The sequence below is a fragment of the Neopsephotus bourkii genome, unplaced genomic scaffold, assembly GCF_033783945.1.
Source record: "Neopsephotus bourkii isolate Nb327-2 ecotype Australia unplaced genomic scaffold, CSIRO-AGI_Nbou_v1 NB_739, whole genome shotgun sequence".
Classification (NCBI taxonomy): domain Eukaryota; kingdom Metazoa; phylum Chordata; class Aves; order Psittaciformes; family Psittacidae; genus Neopsephotus; species Neopsephotus bourkii.
In genome coordinates this window covers 514,596-532,893 of record NW_026901237.1, presented here as the reverse complement: position 1 = coordinate 532,893, position 18,298 = coordinate 514,596, and the positions used below count along the sequence as shown (strand labels likewise).

At 44.4% G+C, this 18,298-nt stretch overlaps 3 protein-coding genes across 4 annotated transcripts in view; 1 reads left to right on the top strand and 2 right to left on the bottom strand.

Annotated features, from left to right (window-relative positions):
* The window catches only part of PAK2 (p21 (RAC1) activated kinase 2), a 43,261-nt gene extending 38,450 nt beyond the window's left edge, over positions 1 to 4,811 (bottom strand). Inside the window, exon 1 of the mRNA XM_061354412.1 lies at positions 4,672 to 4,811. The gene's annotated coding sequence lies outside the window, so the exon portion shown is untranslated. The remainder of the gene's footprint in view (positions 1 to 4,671) is intronic.
* A 2,779-nt stretch (positions 4,812 to 7,590) lies between these two features.
* Positions 7,591 to 12,536, bottom strand: PIGX (phosphatidylinositol glycan anchor biosynthesis class X). Of its 2 annotated transcripts, none has more exons than XM_061354409.1 (6): positions 12,447 to 12,536; positions 12,024 to 12,087; positions 11,417 to 11,558; positions 10,290 to 10,503; positions 8,934 to 9,034; positions 7,591 to 7,986 (listed from the first exon to the last, which is right to left on the bottom strand). In XM_061354409.1, the coding sequence occupies exons 1-6, from the start codon at positions 12,517 to 12,519 to the stop codon at positions 7,828 to 7,830; spliced, it is 753 nt and encodes a 250-aa protein (XP_061210393.1). In that variant the 5' UTR covers positions 12,520 to 12,536; the 3' UTR covers positions 7,591 to 7,827. The 2 variants fall into 2 exon arrangements, with proteins under 2 accessions (XP_061210393.1, XP_061210394.1); XM_061354410.1 differs by having other exon boundaries at positions 7,864 to 7,986; positions 10,189 to 10,503.
* A 1,942-nt stretch (positions 12,537 to 14,478) lies between these two features.
* On the top strand, positions 14,479 to 16,107 carry CEP19 (centrosomal protein 19). Its single transcript, XM_061354408.1, has 2 exons — positions 14,479 to 14,957; positions 15,234 to 16,107. The coding sequence occupies exons 1-2, from the start codon at positions 14,768 to 14,770 to the stop codon at positions 15,593 to 15,595; spliced, it is 552 nt and encodes a 183-aa protein (XP_061210392.1). The 5' UTR covers positions 14,479 to 14,767; the 3' UTR covers positions 15,596 to 16,107.
* Positions 16,108 to 18,298: the final 2,191 nt, after the last annotated feature.

Below are 18,298 nucleotides of genomic sequence, written 5' to 3'. Positions count from 1 at the left end.
GAAAGACAAAAGGTTGACTTAGAAACTTTTTGGTGTATTTCCATTCCTTAACGCACCTGCCAGCTGCTCCCATTCTGGTTCACATTATGTTGAATCCCTTTCTTGACACAGTACACCACTTCTAAATCACACTCACCGCTGCCCTAACACATTGGTTCTTTCCTACAGCTCCTTTTCTTTGAAATGAAACTACAGAATTAGAAAGAATTAGATCTGTCTTACAGAAATAACTGTAATTTAGAGATAGGAAATGACTTTTGCTAATTGGCAGAGAAAACAGCCCTGACCAAAGAGTCAAATATATACACTTGTTGCCAACAGGTAACCACGTGTCTTCCAGGACAACATGAAGTATTTCAGTAGCAAACTCCTGCTTTTCAAGCATTCAACTTTGTGCAAACTTGTTATTGCCAGAGCTACACCAACACCAAGGCTGGGCTTAACTTCTTTTGGGAAACAATGACATCTATTATATAAAGCACCCAACATTTTCTAGGAGTCTTAAAAATATTATATTTCCCTAATAAGGTGTGTTCAATTAAAACAATTCTAAGCACCAGTAAATTATTAGCAGCTGAAGTGAAGATTTTTAAAAGCATTTTGAAATTCATGAACATGTTAGATACATCCATGTGACAAAATAAAATAAAAAGAAATAAAAAGAAGCATCAGCAATTTCTGAAGTGGTTTAATATACTTAACCTCAGCCTTTCAAAAGCACGAAGAATTCCTTTTGAATTCACAGATCGTGTTTTATCACCCAAAATTTAACAGCACAAATAAAACTCCTGTCAATTTTAAGGCATGTTCCTAACATGTACATCTCTGCCTGACCTGCCGCGTGAGACACTTTCAAAGCCTGATTAATCCCCATTCCCAGCTGAGAAAATAGAAGCTGAGAAAATAGTATGATCAACTTAAAAAAACCGCAGCAAGTCAGATACAGAATTGAGACCAAATCCAGTGCTTCCAGCTCTTAGTGGCAGACACCATTCACTTAATCAGTCAAAATAACCAGCACTAATGTGCGTATTGTCCTAATGAAGTAAAGCACAACTTCAGGTAAAACCATACTCTGAGATCGGGCAAACCTTGAGTGGTGCAGGCTTGAAGACTTGCATTAACAGAGCTCTATCTACAACTTGCAACATGGGCTCCAGCTAGGTAGGTCAGTAGATCTCTTATTCTCACCTGAAAACACATCTCCTTTTACCACCTGCATTTAAATGCAAATAAGAGCTTTCTAAAAATCTTACAAGATCACAACCTCAAGACACCATAATTCCTAACAGCAATGCACAGTAAGAATCCTCAGGTCTTCTGGGAACGCTGCAGTGTTTCCTTGCTAAAAGGCCTTCAAAATCAGTACCTTGCCTAAGGGTTTCTTGCCCTTTGCCACAAGGCAAGTACCCTGGACTCCTTTCCTCCTCCCACCTACTGCCTACCATCCTCCTGCACAAGCATGGCTGCCCTCACACCACACCAAGAGTCCAGAGCTCCCCTCTTGCTCACACACACTTATGTACTCCTTCCCCTATGTCCTTGCTCTACCAGAAAGTTGGCGAAAATGATGATTTTTGCCTAACAAAGCCCTGCAAATACTGAAAGCTTGCAGAAGATGCAGCCTCCTCCATGGTCAAACTGACCTTGCCAAGAGGCAGAATCAACACAGCACCCAGTCAAGCACTGCATTAAGAGGACTGTATTGTTTCTGAGAATGGACCTAGTAGCTCAGCCTGGTATCCAAGTGCTGGGTGCGATTCGTTACCTTTAGCAGCACTGCACTTCACATAGCAAGTGATAACCTCAGAGTTTATCACATTAAAACTTAACTGAAAATGTACTGTTACTACCACAGCAGGTACAGAAATCTCCTCAAGACAACATTGTGCAATCACAAAGCTCTCTCCAAGTTTTGAGCTAGACAGACAAATTTTAGATTTAAGGAAGGAGGTGCCTTCTTGGAAAACTAAATATTGAGCTTGATGCAGCCTTTCCAAATCTCACCCTAGTCCAAGAGAGTGCCCCTGGTTTCACAAGAACACAGCAGAACTGATCCTGGCAACTACACTTCTAGAAAAGGAAGGGAAAGCTCCACAACCACCTTCTTCTGGCAACTCAGCTGCCTTTTCCCAACTGCCAGCACAAACACATTAAGATGCACACTAATAAATGGTGCCTGGCTGCTGCAGACCTTTCCTTCCCCTTGCTCACCTTGCCTCTGCTACCTACTCCTGGATGTTTTGGTGAGTCAACTCACTTTCAAAGCTTTCTACCTGCATTCCAATTTCTGACCTGAGGACTTGCATCTCTGCTGGTATTATCACCGGGCCTGGCCATCACTGTAACTAAGGGGCTGTTTTCAGAACAAATAGCTTTTTCTTCGTTGTAACTGCTACACAGACATGTCAATAGATGTGCGCGTTGTAAGAAACAAGAATATACTGGCACAAAACTCACAGGGAAGCTTCCAGTGCCTTAGAAACCTCCAAATACAGAAAACAGATAAAATGTAAATGGAAAAAAAACCCATATAGCAAATGAGGAAAAAAAACAAAACAAAACAAGAAACAACCAAAACCCAACCAACAACCAAAACCAAACGACTGATGCAATGACTCTGAAGCAGAAGCATCTTCTGTTAATAAAACACACAGACCTAGATTCGGATTCCCCACAGCTTTTCACATCACCCACAAGAACAAAAATCTGCAGCATCAATACCCTTAACACTTATCCTGAAGTTGCTGAGAAACCAAAGGTGCTTGAGTAACTTTTTTCCTTAAACACAACTGAAAGGTTCAGTTAAACACCACAAGCACACGAGTTTTTAAAAGGGTACATTTTAAAACAAGCACAGGATGCAACCTACCATATACAGGCAAAGTCTTCACCCATCGATTCCAGCATCCATCCCAGAGAGGGAACACAAGCAGGTGCCTCGGGAAAGAAGCTCCCCACAGTTGGCCAAAGGTCCAATATCTAACTGCACAAGCTTCATCCCAGTAAATCAGCCTGTGACATGCTGCCATGCTTGTCACACATCTCAGATCTACCAAAATACATTGTACTGTGCTAAAAAGTGCAAGATATATCCACAGAGGCATTATTCCCCATTTAACAGCCCATCAGTTTTGTTGTAACAACTATGTCAGCACATCCAACTTTAACAACACAGATTTGTTACTTGTTCTCAAGCATTTTTGTTCCTGCCTCAAGAACTGAAATATCCAATCAGTGAAGTTCAGAGCAAGGCTTTTCCTTCCTCTAAAATATTACTCAGCCAATTTTTTTAAATGCTATTATTTTAAAGATTCTACTCAAAAACTCATAACACAAAGGCTTCGCCTTTTTACATTTCTATGTTGCTTCTATTTCAGCCCATTAGTCCGTAAGAACGAAATTACTGATTCATCAGTTCTCTAGTAACATTAAAACTGTAACAGCTCATTTGGCTACACACGGGTATTTCTTAGCCTGCCTTCACAGTGTCTCTGCAAGTTAAATCACTTTGATCTCCTAAATGAAGGAGATAGTCCCCATTCTTTTTATGGGGGTACCATTCCAGAATTCACATTGTGAGGACACTTCATACTGCAAGGTGGGTCCTAAACTTCCACAAGAGCAGCTCCCTTTTTTCAAGCATAAAAAATGACAAAACCAGAGAAAGATGGTAATAAGAAAAATTAAAAACCCCACAATATGCTGTGTTTCAATTGCACCTAACATTGCTATTATTGCAAGACCTCCAAAATAACGAATATTAAAATGCTGCAGTATCTGGACTGTCTTCACTCACCGTAAGGCAGCAGATGAACCAACCGGTTTGTTTTGGCTACAAGCAAAGTGCAAGACGGCTCCTTGAAAGCCAGCTGGTGAACTCTCTACTCCCAGACAAACCTTTAGGCAGCTGCTCCCACGTACCAGGCTAAAATCAACTTTATTTGATTGAAGCTGCTCCCCGAAGAGCCTCCCATTAAACAACTAAACCATCCTGCATGGCTTTGACTGAATAAATGTCAAAAGCGGTAACAAAAATAAAGCGGAAAACACAGAGAGGAGAAAAAACCAAGCAAGTTTGGCGCACAAAGAACAACAGCTTTGTAACTGGCACGAAAAGACGTGGCCTAATGTCAATCCAGGTACCAGAGCAAAGACAAGCGATCCACCCAACAACCTGCACTGCCCGCATCGCCTGCACTCGCTGCACGGGACGGGTACAGCTTTGCACTGCACTTCCCTACTTAAACAACACATTTATTTACGTAAGAACTTGTAACAGCGATACCCGAACCGCTGCTTCCCCACAAGCACGAACAGCACCCCCCAGGCGGCGAGTCCCCTCAGGGCGGGCTCCCGGGGGCGGGGGGCCGAGGCGGGGCCCACCACGGTTCGCGGGAAGCTGGGGCCGATCTCCGGTCCCGCACCGCCGCCCTGCTGAAGCCAGACCAGGCGAGGCGCTCTCGGCCCGGCCGCCCTCGGTGCCTGGCGCGGCAAGGACAGCGGCCCCGAGCTACCGGAAGCGCCGTGAAGCGGGAGCGGGGCGGGGAGGGGGGGAGTGGGGGAAGAGGGAGAGAAGCCGCCGCCCCGAGTTCGCCGCCCGCCTCAGGCCCGGCCCGACGGGCTCCACAAAGGCCGGAAGGCGCGGCCGGCAGGTGGGAGCGGACTCACCGGGCTGGGGCGGCGCCTGCCGCCTCGGAGGACGGACGGGCTGAGCGGGGCGCGGCCGCCACTCGGCGCGTCTGCAATGGCGGCGGCGTCGAGACCCACCGAGGCGGCGGCGGCGGCAGGAGCCGGAGGGGAAGCGGAACCGCCGCGCGTGGCCACAGCCCGCGAGGGCGGGCGGGGGCGGGGCGACGCTCAGGTGACTACAACTCCCGGCGGGCACCGCGCCTGCGCCGGAAGCGGGTTGCCGCGGCCGGGTCCCGCTGCTCCGCCTCACGGCTGACGGACGGGAGCAGGAGGGGTCACGGCACCGCTGATCGAGGGCCGCTTCCGCCCTCGGAAGCCCGAGGCAGGCAGCGTTGTTTTGGGATCACGTCATTAAGCTTTACATACACAACTTCTTTTGCTTGGGGGTATAGCCAGCTGCAGGGCAGAGACCCACCAAACCAGAAAAACAGAGGCAGAGCACTTCTAAACTGGTTCTTCTTCACCCTTTTTTCCATCTTCTGGCTTTTAAACTTGAGATTATTAACTCAGTGCTGCATTTTGTGAGAGGAAAACTGGTTTTGCACAGCACAGAGGTGTCATCTGTGTGTCAGTGGCTCCTAGGGGTGTGCCCTGGCTTACTAAGAGAACAGGGCTGGTGGCAGAATTACTGCAGAGCCAATGGTCACAGAAGACTCACCCCTACAGACCTGCCTTATTTCACCCCCCCTCTTTCAAGAGCAGTACACCACAGTGACCCTGCTATAAGCTGGTATAGACTGCTTTGGTCTGCTTCCTGCCACAGGCAAAGACAACATCTTCTCTCCTCTTTGCATGCTGCTGTCACTTTCCCATTCTGACTCAGTTCCATAGTTGATCTTCCCAGGATCAAGTTTTTGCTAATTCATCTCTGCATGTACCTCTCGACAAACCACAGCAGGTTTCTGAACTTCACACTTCCCTCAGCTCTACTTCCCTTCCCTATAAGGTCTCCCTATTTATTGCTGCTTCAGCCTTGTACCCCTAAGCCCAGTCAGCTGCCACTACAAACCACTCAGAATCCTTTCCCCCCTTCCAGTCTTCTGTCTCCCTCCCCAGGCACATCCTTTTAAACCAGCTAGGAGGGTTGCTTTGTGATTCAGAAAATCTTAACTCCTAGCACAGTCTTTAACACCCCTACCTACCCCTTTTCTTACACTGCTCTGATTCAGGCCTTACATACATTAATGATAATGTTTGTGTACATCCCCTCTATGTTCTCTTGCTGAGAATTCACTCCTTTGTCTCCAAAGTTGCCAGGAATTTTCCAAAGGGCAACAACTGCTTTGCAGCTCATCCTCTGTGTCTGGAAGTGATCCCCGAAGAACTGGCACCTGCATCCTCCAGTGTCTGGCACACCATGAGGGCATTCTTGCTAAATGCAGGGCTTGCTAAATGACTGCAAATTTCAGTATCGGAAAGAAAGCTTAACTGGCAAGTTCCTTCATACTGAACGCTTACAAGAGTTATTAGATTTATTGACAGCTTTGGGGAAAAAAAAAAAGCCAAACCAAACTACAAAAATCCCAAAATAACAAACAAAAAAAACCAACAAAAACAAACACCCAAAACCCACCCCAAAAAATTGTCTACTACAATACAAATGGCTACAGACATAAAACCAACATCCATTGAGAAGTTCTGTGATTTCTCTCATAGTTTATATTGATCAGAATAAGAATTATTCAAGTTGAAAAGCTTATTGATGGGATCTTCATGTATTTTAGACACACTGAGCCACATGCCAACCAAAATTATTAGTGCACTTTTAAACCCTTAAGTCAACTATTTGTTTAGTATTGACAGTGCCAAGCCTCCTGTAATTCAAGCCCCTCCTGCCTCAGTTTCTCTTATGGCATCTTACCACTAATGTGAGTTTCCATTCTCACATCTTCACTTGTACCGATTCCCAAGTTATCCACTTACTATATTTTCTCTCATTTGTCCAAAGGATATTACCATTTTCTTTTACAAGGCTGTGATACCAGGCAGCTTGTTATAGCTAAAGAATTCAACCTGTGATACTCAACTGGTACTATCTGATGTTAAAAACCCCAAAACAAACAAACCATGAGCTTTCAGGTGATAAGAGACCTGCCAGAGCTGGGTGACAGCCTGAGATGGTGCCTTTCCAAGAGTCAGATTGCAACACAGAATGATTTACCTTTGTAACAGAGAGCATAAGAACTCAACTCAGGGAATTAAAAATCCCACTCAGAGACAAGCATTACCACACTGGTCCACAGCCCTGCTGTGATGTGGTTAAACAGGCAGCCAAATCTCACTGCAATTGTTCAGTTCAGTGTCTCCCTTCCCCCAAGCAGATGCAGAGCATGACTCCTCTGAGGTAGCGGATGAAGGACTGGCGCAGCCACCATCATTCAGCACAGTCGAGGGAAAACAAGAGCCCAGTGTCAGAGCACTTGCCAACCTGTCATGGGCGAGGTCACAAGACAAGCTCTCTACTGAATTCAGCAGAAGCAGAAGAAAGATACCCGAGGGATCCTGAAGCTACAGCTGGACAGTGATGAAAGGCCGATTCTGATGATGAGAAGCCTTGGCTACACACTGAGCCCTCAAAAGAGGACAGAATTTGGAAACCAGAATTTTCATTCATCCCCTTGTATTTTCTCCAAGAGTCCCAGGAGTTACTGTAAACTCATAATGCCACCTACTGACAAGGAGAAGAAACAGCAGCCGACCCCTTCTGTCAATCAAGAGCAACTCGGGGTTTCCAAGTATTTTCCTTCCCATTGCCTTGTATTTATCAGCTGTTCTTACAGCTCAATGCAAGAGTAACTAATCCCTCCCAGTTATTAGGATGAGAGAGATTATTTAAGCCTTCTCCTGCAAGCACAGGATGTCTCTTCACGAATTCATACATAACACATCTGGACAAGCTTAAAATTCAGAAATTTAATGACTAGTTGATGTTTCTCACACCCACAGGCTATGTGTATGAACACACCACAGGTTCTGGTGTGTTAAAGGTGTTCATAAGAATTGGGCCAAACGATTATAACCCATTATGGGACCCTCGCACATTACTTATATTGAAGTAACAGTGAAATATTCATTTAGGAAGCAGATGTAATACTGCAAGTTTTGCTGGACGTAGGTCAGTCATTCCATATTTCTTTATTCTGAGCAGGTCACCTCAGAGAATTGTCCATATTTGCACACGGCTGTGAGAATCAGACTGGAACAGAGCACTGTGGCAAGAAGAGTCACGGCACACACCATGGAACTATGTTGCCTGAGCCCCACTGGAACCTGCAGAATGGATTCCTCATGTGCCTAAAAAGAAAATAAATGGATGACACACATTTAACAAGCTATTTATTTTTTACTGGAACTTAGATAATTAATAAATATGTTTAATTAGCCCTTTGCTAAGGCTTCTTCTTCCTGGACTCAAAATCAAAACTGTTTACAGGAAATGGAGCCCCAGCTGCTCCTGCAGTACAAAGCACAATAAATTTACCTGCTCAAAAATCAATTTATGAGCATTTCACTGATCACCAAGAAGCCAATTTTCTCCAAGATGAATAACTATTTGGTTTCTCTTTTTGATGTGTGATGTGTTGTTACAAAACCAAGAAATTTATTATGAGCCAAATGAGTCTTATTTCTGAATCTCGTCACTACTGCAACCCTTTTGAGTATCAAACGCAGTTGCTGACAACACTAAAGATCCCACTTTCCTTGGTTTTGACTTAGAATAAAGAGACTATGTGTTTTCGTAGATACTCAGCCAATCAGATAACAACCAATCAAATAGAAGTGATTTTTTTTTTAAGATGCTATTCTGTCAATCTCTGCAGTTTTACTCCTCCTTTAGTTTGGGTATAAAGTAGTTTTCCACTTCACTACTCTTCCCAAGCACCTATGTTGTAAAGACTTTTCTTAGTTTGACCAGTGCAAATTATATCCTAGAATTCCAAGTAAATTTGTACCCTAGAATTCCAAGTAAAAAATAAAAGGAAAAAAAAAAAAAAAAAGGTGAGGATGTGCTCATCATAAAGACCAGAAGAGCACAGTTACTACAAGTATGTCAGAAGGGCAGGACAACCCCCACTAAAAGCCAATCAGAAAGGAAGAAAGGAGCTTCCTTAAGAGGCAATTGCACAACTAGTCTTTTACTGATTAGTTCCTGTGCTATGGAAGTTGTTATTCACAAGAAAAAAGAAAAGGCAGCAATTGTTAGAAGAGAAGAAAGAATTCCCACAGAAATAAGAACTCACAGACTTGTGTGTTACACTGTACCACTGACAGGGGCCAGCATTTTTGCCTGAGCAGGCAGCTTCCACTTTAGCAGGCTTCCAACACTCTGCTGGCAGGCGATCTGCGGAAGATGTTAATGCATCAGCAGGATCCACGTGGGATGAAGCAATATAGTCTGCAAGGCTTTTCCAAATGAGGTATCCTTCCTCCACAACAGCTTGACAGAATCTACTCCCTGAAAGCCACCAGGTGAAACAGCACTGACAGAAATGTGCCAACTAATCTGCACAGTCAAAGTGGTACGGGGCAGTCCTTTTCGTGTACTTTGTAACTCTTTCCAGTACAGTAGGTACCCAAGAAACAATTTCACTTGGGTGGTATCTTGGCCCTTCCATCCTGAACAGGGCAAAGAATTCGTCATTAGCCTGTAGACCCCTCAACTTCAGCCGTACAGTTATTATTTCTCTTCCCCCAAAACGAAGTCATTCTTTCATTTCTTGCTGGCCTCGTGCTGGTACATGCAGGAACTCTCCTCCAATACTTCAAACACTTTCATATGAAAAATAAATATGGTTTATTTATTTTTTATTATTTACTATTTACATAAGTAGTAAATGTGGCAGAAAAATGGGAAGACTTCATACCCTTTTTAGTTGACCAGGCAGTCTTCCCTGCCCTTAAGTCTATCCTAGAAAATGATTGCTCAGATAATGTGCAAATGATGATAAAAGTAGCTGAGAATCATTAGCATATTTAACTTGGAAGCAAGCAAGAATGATTTTGTGAAAGGAAATACAATTTGTAGCAAATACCTAGGATTTCATTATTCATGTAATTTGAAATACTGTCACTGGATTATCAGGTTCTTGTTTCACACGAGTCTGAGACTCCAACCATTCTAACCTTCAGGCACAGTTTTCTACAACCCCCCCTTACCATGCAGGGAATGCAGGAAGTGTTACAAACCATCAGAATACTCTGATTACTCTAAATATGTGACAGTGAATATTAAATATGCCCTGCATGGCTTCAGCTGCCAAGAGAAACACTGAAAAAGCCATATGAGCACCCAACTCCTTACAAGCCAAGGACTGTGACAAAGAGATCAACTGCCAGTGCCGCCCACTACAGCACAATGGTACAACAGCAGCAGCACACCACCAAGAAGTGTATTAACAATTAATCCGCCTTTGGTCAGACAGCAGCAGCATTCTAAGAGGAAGAATGGGGGTTTTTATCAGGGCCACTATCTTCCCTTCATGTTCACATGACTACAGAGAGCTCCAACTGCAGAAGACAAATACAGAACCAGATTCCAACATCCGTATTGCCCACTTTTACTCCTCTCTCCCCAATAGAACAGGTAAGAATCTCACTGTCACAGCAGCAGACCAGTACTTCTGGGCTCTTCAGAATAACCAACACTTCCTCACTGTCTTCTGCCGGCCGGTGGTACCGGCCATGCACAGGCAAGGTAGCTGTAAAGCAGTGAGAACACCAAGGGTCGGGTTCCAGGTACAGCAGAACTAGAAGATCTGTGGCTAAGTACTCAGGAGCCTCCACGTCAGCAACATCAGGAATTAGCACTGCCTGCAAGTGAAGAAAGATACAGATGTGGTGGTGATCAGACTCTACGCAAGGGAGTGATGTGGGATAAAAAAATAACATATGCACATTTTGTGCATGATTTGGGGATTTAAAACACCACTGTCTGCTGTGCTGACCTATTTGCAGTGACAGAAGGAAAAAGTATGTTCCTTATTCTATTTTCTAACATTGGGCTTTATTTCATGGTCAGGAAGAAAATTCTGTCCTGTGCTGATTTTGGCTGGGGTAGAGTTAATTTTCTTCACAGTAGCTGTATGGGGCTATGTTTTAGATTTGTGCTGAAAACTGGTTGATAACATGGGGACATTTCATTACTGCTGAGCAGCACCTACACAGAGTCAAGGCCTTTTCTGCTCCTCACACTACCCCACCAGCGAGCAGGCTAGGGTGCACAAGGAGTTGGGAGCGGACACAGCCAGGACAGCTGACCCCAACTGACCGAAGGGATATTCCATACCATATGGTATCATGCTCAGCATATGAAACTGGGGAAGAAAGAAGAGGACTGAATGTCCCCTATTCAGAGTGATGGTGTTTGTATTCCCAAGTGAGTTACATGTCATGGAGACCTGCTGTCCTGGAGATGGCTGAACACCTGCCTGACCATGGGAAATAGCGAATGAATTCTTTGTTTAGCTTTGCTTTGTTTAGCCTTTTGCTTTACCTGTTAAACTGTCTTTATCTCAACCCATGAGTTTTCTCACAACACAAAATACCCCGCACACCAGGTGATGCTGATCAAGCCAAGAGATACAATGAGATGTCATGAAGATGATACTGTGTGGCACCTCCTTCCAGGAAAAGGAGTTCGTGATCTTGTTTCAACAAGCCAGATGACCAGAGATTACATCCTTATCTGAGTACCTGCCAGATGTCTTAGCTTTGGGGTTGTTACCTTTGTTAAATTGTGCTGCTGTAGTGATGCCAGCTCATAGGGATCCACGTAGATTCCTGGTGGAAGATGAGTTCTAGCTGCCACTGTGCATCCTCCTGCATGCTTCCCCAATACACCAAGCTCTACCTTCAATAGCAGGTCCCTTAAAACAAGCAACAAAAGCAAAACATTTACACCCATGCTTCAAAAGATGATAACTCTTTCCCTGCACAAGGGACATACTCTCAAATGTGCAAAAATGAGCTGCAGCTCTTACTACGTGCAACCAATTAATAAATGGATCCCTCTCAAGCCATGCTGTGCTTCTCTAGTTAGGATGATGTAGCTCACCCTAACTCCACATCCATAACCAAAATGAAGTTTTGCTTCTTTGTTAATGTCTCAGTACTACCAAAAGCTTCCACACAGTTCTCAGAAAAGAGCCTCCTACTCCTCCATTATAGCTTGTAATTGTCAGTTACTTGGTCATGCTAATATATTCTAGTGCCTAACCATGCCTACGTATCAACACCTCAGTTCATGGATACAACTATGCATGAATTAAGAGAAGCTTCTTCACAGGTAAAATTACCCTGAACATTATTCCGATGCAGCTTTCACACCTTACCTGTGAAACCCCTCTTTCAAAAGCTCCTGTATGACAGTGGCACCCTCACAAACAGCCTGCACACCTGAAAGAGCACAGAATGAACAAATAGCAGCGTAAGCACACATCATTATCACACGGACAAACAACTTTAACAAGCAAAATATATGTACATATAAACTATGAGCACACTATCTGCAGAATCTCTCACAGAGAAGGGCAACTGCAATTCACTGAGACTAGCAGCCGAAGTTTATTAGGTCACTGCTCGACGGGCCTCCTCCACTTCAGCACTGGCCCGGGGCTGCCCGGCCGGCTGCCTCAGCCCCAGCACCCGCAGCAGCAGGAAGAGGAAGGAGCTTGCCATGGTCCCGCCTTACCCCCGACCCTCGGCCGGGACAACGGGGAGCTGCTGCCCCGCGCCCAAACCAGGCCGGCTCTTACGGAGGGCGCAGAGGAACACGGCCAGCCCGGCACTGAGCAGCACCTCTCCCCACCACCGCAGGCCGCCCGCCATTGCGGGGCCAGCTCCACACTGCCTGGCTCCCGTTCCGAGCGCCCACGGAGCCCGCCTGACTCCGGAGGACATATCTGCCCCTCGCTACGCGGCGACAGCGGGACTCACCGCTAAATACTGCCGCGGCGGTTCAGTTCCGCCGCTGTCCCCACCTGGTGCGGGGATTCGCAGCGGTAGGGGCCAGCCGAGCCCCAAGCCGTCCCGCAGGCGCTACTAGGGCAGCCCAGAAGGGGCCTTCTGCGCCAGGGGCCGGCGGCGCAGCCGTGACCATGGCAACCACAGCGGGTAGACCGTGGATATGAGGCCCGCCCTGGCCGCCGCTTCTCGTCCCCTGCGGAACGCTTTCCTGCCCGAGGTGAGGGGAGGGGGCGAGAGGCGGGAAGGGCAAACCCGATCTTTTCCCACTTAGCTCCTCTCCCTCAACGTTTAGGCTTTCACCGCGAGGGATTACTTACCTGGCAGAAACACGCGATAGAAAAGTGGGGTTTTAACGGCAAATGTAGTTTTCCGCAGCACAGAAACTGGCAAGTCAAAACCACTCACCTGACTGTGTTTCAGAGCTCCTGAAGCCAGTGTTTCACGCCTGGTAGCAGAGGTATACTGCTTGCCTTACCTAGTGATATGAAACCTCTTTCTCCTCTTTTACGTGGATCCAAACAGCTTCTTCTTGTCTAAGGATTTCTTTCCCATTTCAGAGGTGGAGGCCCACTCTAATGACTGCCAGTGACCCTTCAAAAAGCTGTTTCAGCTCAGTTTGAAGCATCATTTTTCATTTTCAGATGGTAAAAGTGGCTCTTGAGAGAATTCTGCTTTTCTGCCTGGCTCAGAACAATTGAAAAGGTTGAAGCAGCTGCAGTAAATTTTCAGTATTGACAACATTATTGCAAAATTGAACTCTTTCTTATATTCTTTTTGACAAAGAAGAGTTATTACTCAACTTTGAAGTAGCTTTTGAAGAATAATGCAATTTTTCTTGATGTGGAGACATACATTATTTGGGGGGGGGTGGTAAAATTTCTTATTACTGCAGTCTGTAGGGCAGTCGGAGGAGATAACCTTCACATTTGGAATATTTTCACTTATTTAAAACCAAAAGAAAAATAACACATTTGGTGCCCTACACTGGGTAAGAAGGATCTGCAGCAAATTTAGATCCTTAAGTCTTCTGTAACATTTTATCTGACTCAACACGGGGATAAAGCCAAGAGCAGAGCTGACGCCGAGTTGTTCTCAAGAGCATTTTGGGTACAGGAAAATGCAGTAAGACATAAAAAGAGAAGCTGCTGCTGCCAGTCAAACATTCCTCTCTCCTGCTGCAAGACAGAATACTTCAGATAACAGTAAAAAGGATGATTATGGATTAACTTCCTAACCTTCTTCATGTTATAGATGACCGATGCACTGATAGGTTCTCCCTTACCATGTGAAATAAGGAGTATGATATCCCCAGGTCTGTGACAAAGACACGTAAAGGATACTTAAACATATCAGTCAGTTTGTATCTTTTCAAAGCAAATACAAGTATGTATCATAGGATTTTACCTTTGTTGCATCTCCTGCAACATTCAGATTAGTTTTGTGGGAACTCTTTCAGTGGGGTTCCAAGATATTTCCAATGTTTGTGTTATCTGCATTTTTCTAAAGATATATTTTTCAAACATGCTCAAATATCCTGACAGCAAAACTGTATTGTTATATCATCACTGAAAAGTCAGATTCTCCCTGTGTCACACATGGAGCTTCCATGTGAACTACAAGGCAATGCAAAGTTAAAAGCCTGGTGGTTAGAGCAGCAAAGGATTTGGTAGGTAAGCGATTCCTGGCTTTCCAGAGCAGTGGATATAACATGCAGCAAATACTGCTTGTGAAGAAACTGTAATATGTTGATTTACTATCTTATGACACTTTTCACTTGAAAAAAAGGAATAAGTATTAAAAAAAAAACCCAACCATATTTTAGTTAACATTCAATTGTGTAGTACTTTACTTAGCTGTTAGACTAAAAGGTAATCCTGGCCAAGCAGTGACAGAAGTCTTAACCAGCAGTTGGGAATCACTCTGCATCCTGCTACTGGGCTACAGAGCACACAGGGACATGCTCAGCTTCCACTGAAACTGGGGAGACTTAGACCTTGGCTGCATTGTTTTTCTGAATCTGTACCACTCTGATCTTGATAAAAGTAACAGTACTAGGAGACAGTCACACTTTCTGTCCCTTTTTTCTTTCCCTGTTTTTCAGTGAGTTTGGATGTTGCTGAGGACATCTCTCATAAAACTGAACACACTTCAGCCAGCAGGAAGAACTGGAATGACTTACGTTGCAAAGAAGTGTGGCGTCTGCTTTGAGCCTCCATCCATTATCTTGATCTACACAGAAGCCAGCAAGGATAAGACTCGCCAGCGGATCATGCCCGTCAGGAATTTCTCCATGTTCTCAGGTGTGGTGTGTTTACTTGTAGCATTCCCCTTTTCCCCTCCAGACACAGTGAGAGCAACAGCTAGTTGGTAATAGCATTTTTAGTGGCCAATGGGTAGCTTCTTACCAGAGTTCAGGGAGTGCAAAGAGAGGTTGGTCTGGGGTAACGCTGTCTCCCCTGAGAAGCCCAGGGCTATGTCTTAACCTCAGTAATGGCTCTGCTAAGTCTGGACATCTCACTCGTGGGGGTTTGGGAGAAGAGGATACCTGTAAGTCTTAACGGTGGCTTTCTCTTTAGACTGCAGCATGGCTGCTGAGCAGCTGAAGAATAACTCTCGGCACAAGGCTTACCTGGAAGGAGTCTCACTGTGTCAGCTGCAGAAGCTGTACAGTTTGCTGAAGGGTCATTTGAGAGGAGAGAGCCTGGCTGAGAGCTTGGAAAAGTTTCAACAGGAAAAGCCCATTGACCCAGAAGAGGATATGAACAAACTGGACGACAGGGAGCTAGACAAAAGAAAGAGGATCATGGATGAGCTCTTTGAAAAGAACAGAAAGAAGAAGGATGACCCAGATTTCATCTACAACATTGAGGTTGAGTTTCCAAAGGATGAGCAGCTGGAATCCTGTAGCTGGGACATGGAGTCAGGTGAAGAAATCTGATTCTGGACAAAGATGTGTTGGATGGACAGCTCAGAGACAAATCCTGGAGTCCTAACAGAGAACGATGTCAGTGTACACAGTCACATTGTTTTCAGCTCATGTAGTTGATGCAGGTGACACTGGCTACGGAAAACCCAAACCCTAAGGAGCTATAGCAGTTCCAGGTTTAAGTGAACTTTGTTTAAGAAGCCAGACCTGATGAAATGGAAATTGGACAGCTGAATTTACTGGATGGTTTTAATCTTTTCCTATGTATAAATGTCCAAAATAATTTTAAGTTATTTAATCTTCCACTTGTTTATATTTCAGTCAGCTTTGGCTGAAAACCTCATCACCAGCTTGCCTTGCTGCCATTTCTATTCTGCATTGGCTGAAAATGAAGTGTTAAATACTTATGTCTTGAAAGCAGTGTTAAAGCTTTATTGTATAAGTATGGTATTTATTATTATCTGCTGGAGTGTTAAGTGGGTATTAGTCTTTCTGGGTAAGTCAACATTGCATTCAGAATATTACTCTCGCATTTCCTGGGCAATGCTTAAATTTCCAGCTTATGCAATTATAAATCGTTATATTTAAGAAATGGAAGGATAAACAGTAAGTGGTTTTTTTGGTTGGGTTTTCTTTTGGGGGGGGGTGTTTTGTTGGATTTTTTGTTTGTTTTGATTTGGAGGTTTTGGTTTGTTTTTTTTTTTTTGTTTGTTTGTTTGTGGTTTCTGTGAGACAACTAGAACATTTCCTGCTGTAGAGATACGGGCTCAGAAAGCACTTCAGAGCAAAGAATGCTCACCTAAGGACTTCTGGAGCCCCATGTCCCCAAGCTGCTGTTGAAGGGAGAAGGGGAGGCATGCAGGCACATGTGTACCTCAGGTGACCACAGCAATCACAGTCACACAGGAGATGGAAGGAAAAATGTCTCATGCAAAGGCTCTGCTCTAACCTGAGGGGTTTGAAGATCAAAACCAGACCCTGAATTGCTCCTACAAATCAATGAGCCATTGCAACTTACAAAGCATAGGAACAAAGGTATTTTTTACACTAAAGAGGATTTCGTCATTAGCCAGCTTTATTCTAACCACTATAACTTACACAAACAATTGTTTCCCCAGATAGCATGTGTAGTCAAAGCAGGGAATAGAGGTGGCCATCACTGCTACAAGAGGACCTGTTCTAAAGAGAATGCCACAATGCTCAAAAAGCATCATATAATGCTACAGCTTATGCAGTCAACATCAGTGCTCCCTTAACAACAGCAACCTGGTTCTGTTCCTTTAAATGTAACCACAATAAATATTCACCAAGCTATAAGGTCTTCTATTACTTACCTCACTTAAATGATAGGGCAGCCCCTTGCATCTCTGCTGAATCCATACGTTGATACACTAAGGGGGAGACTATAAATAACAGATTTCAGGGGCTACTGAACCAGAAGCATAGATATGACTACACTATTCCTAAACCCTTCAAACTTTGCACATTGAACCACTTCTACTTGCCATCATCTGATTAGAAAATGATTGTTACTTAAGCCAGGCAAATGCTTGCAAACAGAAAATCAAAACAAATAAAATACATTCTTCCCTTAAAGAAATCAGCATTATTTAGAACAGTCAGCTTTACCAAGCACACTGTAGCTGTTGAGTATGCCCATCTCTGTCAAAAGGCAATTATTCTTGAGAGAGATTGAACAGTGATATACAGAAGTTCTAGTATTTACCAGCCTAAACGAGTAACAGCTCATGAATGTTCATGTTCCCCCTCCATTCTCAGAGACGGCTCTTTTGCAAGCCGTGTTCTGCTGTTCGCTTGGTTTCAATAGCCAGGTCAGACACCATGAAACTGAGCAGAGCCTGTCAAGCAGAAATCAGCTTTATCAGAGGACAGATTAAACTCTATACGGGTGAGTTCACTCTTTCCATGACTCACCAATCTGTTTGAGGGTCACAGGCTCCTGTCAAACAAATGTCCGTATGGTCACAGTAGACACTAAAGCGCAAAACGCAGCTGAGACAAGGGGATTTGCAGGCAGGGAGGATCTTTGGGTGACAAGCAATAACCAGCCTCGGGGCTCTGCTTCATCACGATGAAACAGTGAAGCCAAATATGAAACAGGAGCAGCATGAGCATCCTGCATCCTGAAATAAACACTGCAAATTGGGTTTAGGCAGTGTTGAAAATATGCCCCTTCAATTTTTCTACATCCAGGATCTCTTCCATCACACACTTTTACCACTTTGCTTGAAGATTTGGTCAGATTTAAGCAAGGTTTGGTGCCACCAGATAGCACTTGGTTTGAAAAACAGTATTTTGTTTCTTGAAGTTTAAATATTGTTCCTTGCCCTTCATACTAAACTACTTCTAAATTAAAGGAAAACTCAACAAGCCTGTCCCTACCACCTGCAGCATGGTGTCTGCAGTCAGCTCAAACAGGAAGAGAATACAGCTCCTCTGCTAAATCAATATTTAACTAACAGCCTGCTCCATACAGATATGTAAATATCCTGCAACTGACATTAAAGAGCTCAGCTCTGTTACCAGGCCTGGACTTTTTTAGAACACCACCTCAGATCATCTTTGCAGATTTTTGATTAACGGGGCTACAAACTACGTATACATTGAAGTCAACCACATGGTCCTGGCTCATCTGGAAAGCCCAACATCTCCCTCCCACTGCAGTTTGTCACTACAACACAGAAGAGGCAGCAT

What these genes read in the sequence shown, in the direction of transcription:
- PIGX (XM_061354409.1), bottom strand. Translation starts at nt 12,519, where the DNA reads ATGGCGGGCGGCCTGCGGTGGTGGGGAGAGGTGCTGCTCAGTGCCGGG. An exon ending in CGTGTTCCTCTGCGCCCTCC is followed by an intron (nt 12,088 to 12,446) that starts GTAAGAGCCGGC and finishes GTGCTCTTTCAG; the next exon opens with GTGTGCAGGCTGTTTGTGAG. An exon ending in ACTGGTCTGCTGCTGTGACA is followed by an intron (nt 9,035 to 10,289) that starts GTGAGATTCTTA and finishes CATCTTCCGCAG; the next exon opens with ATCGCCTGCCAGCAGAGTGT.
- CEP19 (XM_061354408.1), top strand. Translation starts at nt 14,768, where the DNA reads ATGTTGCTGAGGACATCTCTCATAAAACTGAACACACTTCAGCCAGCA. An exon ending in GAATTTCTCCATGTTCTCAG is followed by an intron (nt 14,958 to 15,233) that starts GTGTGGTGTGTT and finishes CTTTCTCTTTAG; the next exon opens with ACTGCAGCATGGCTGCTGAG.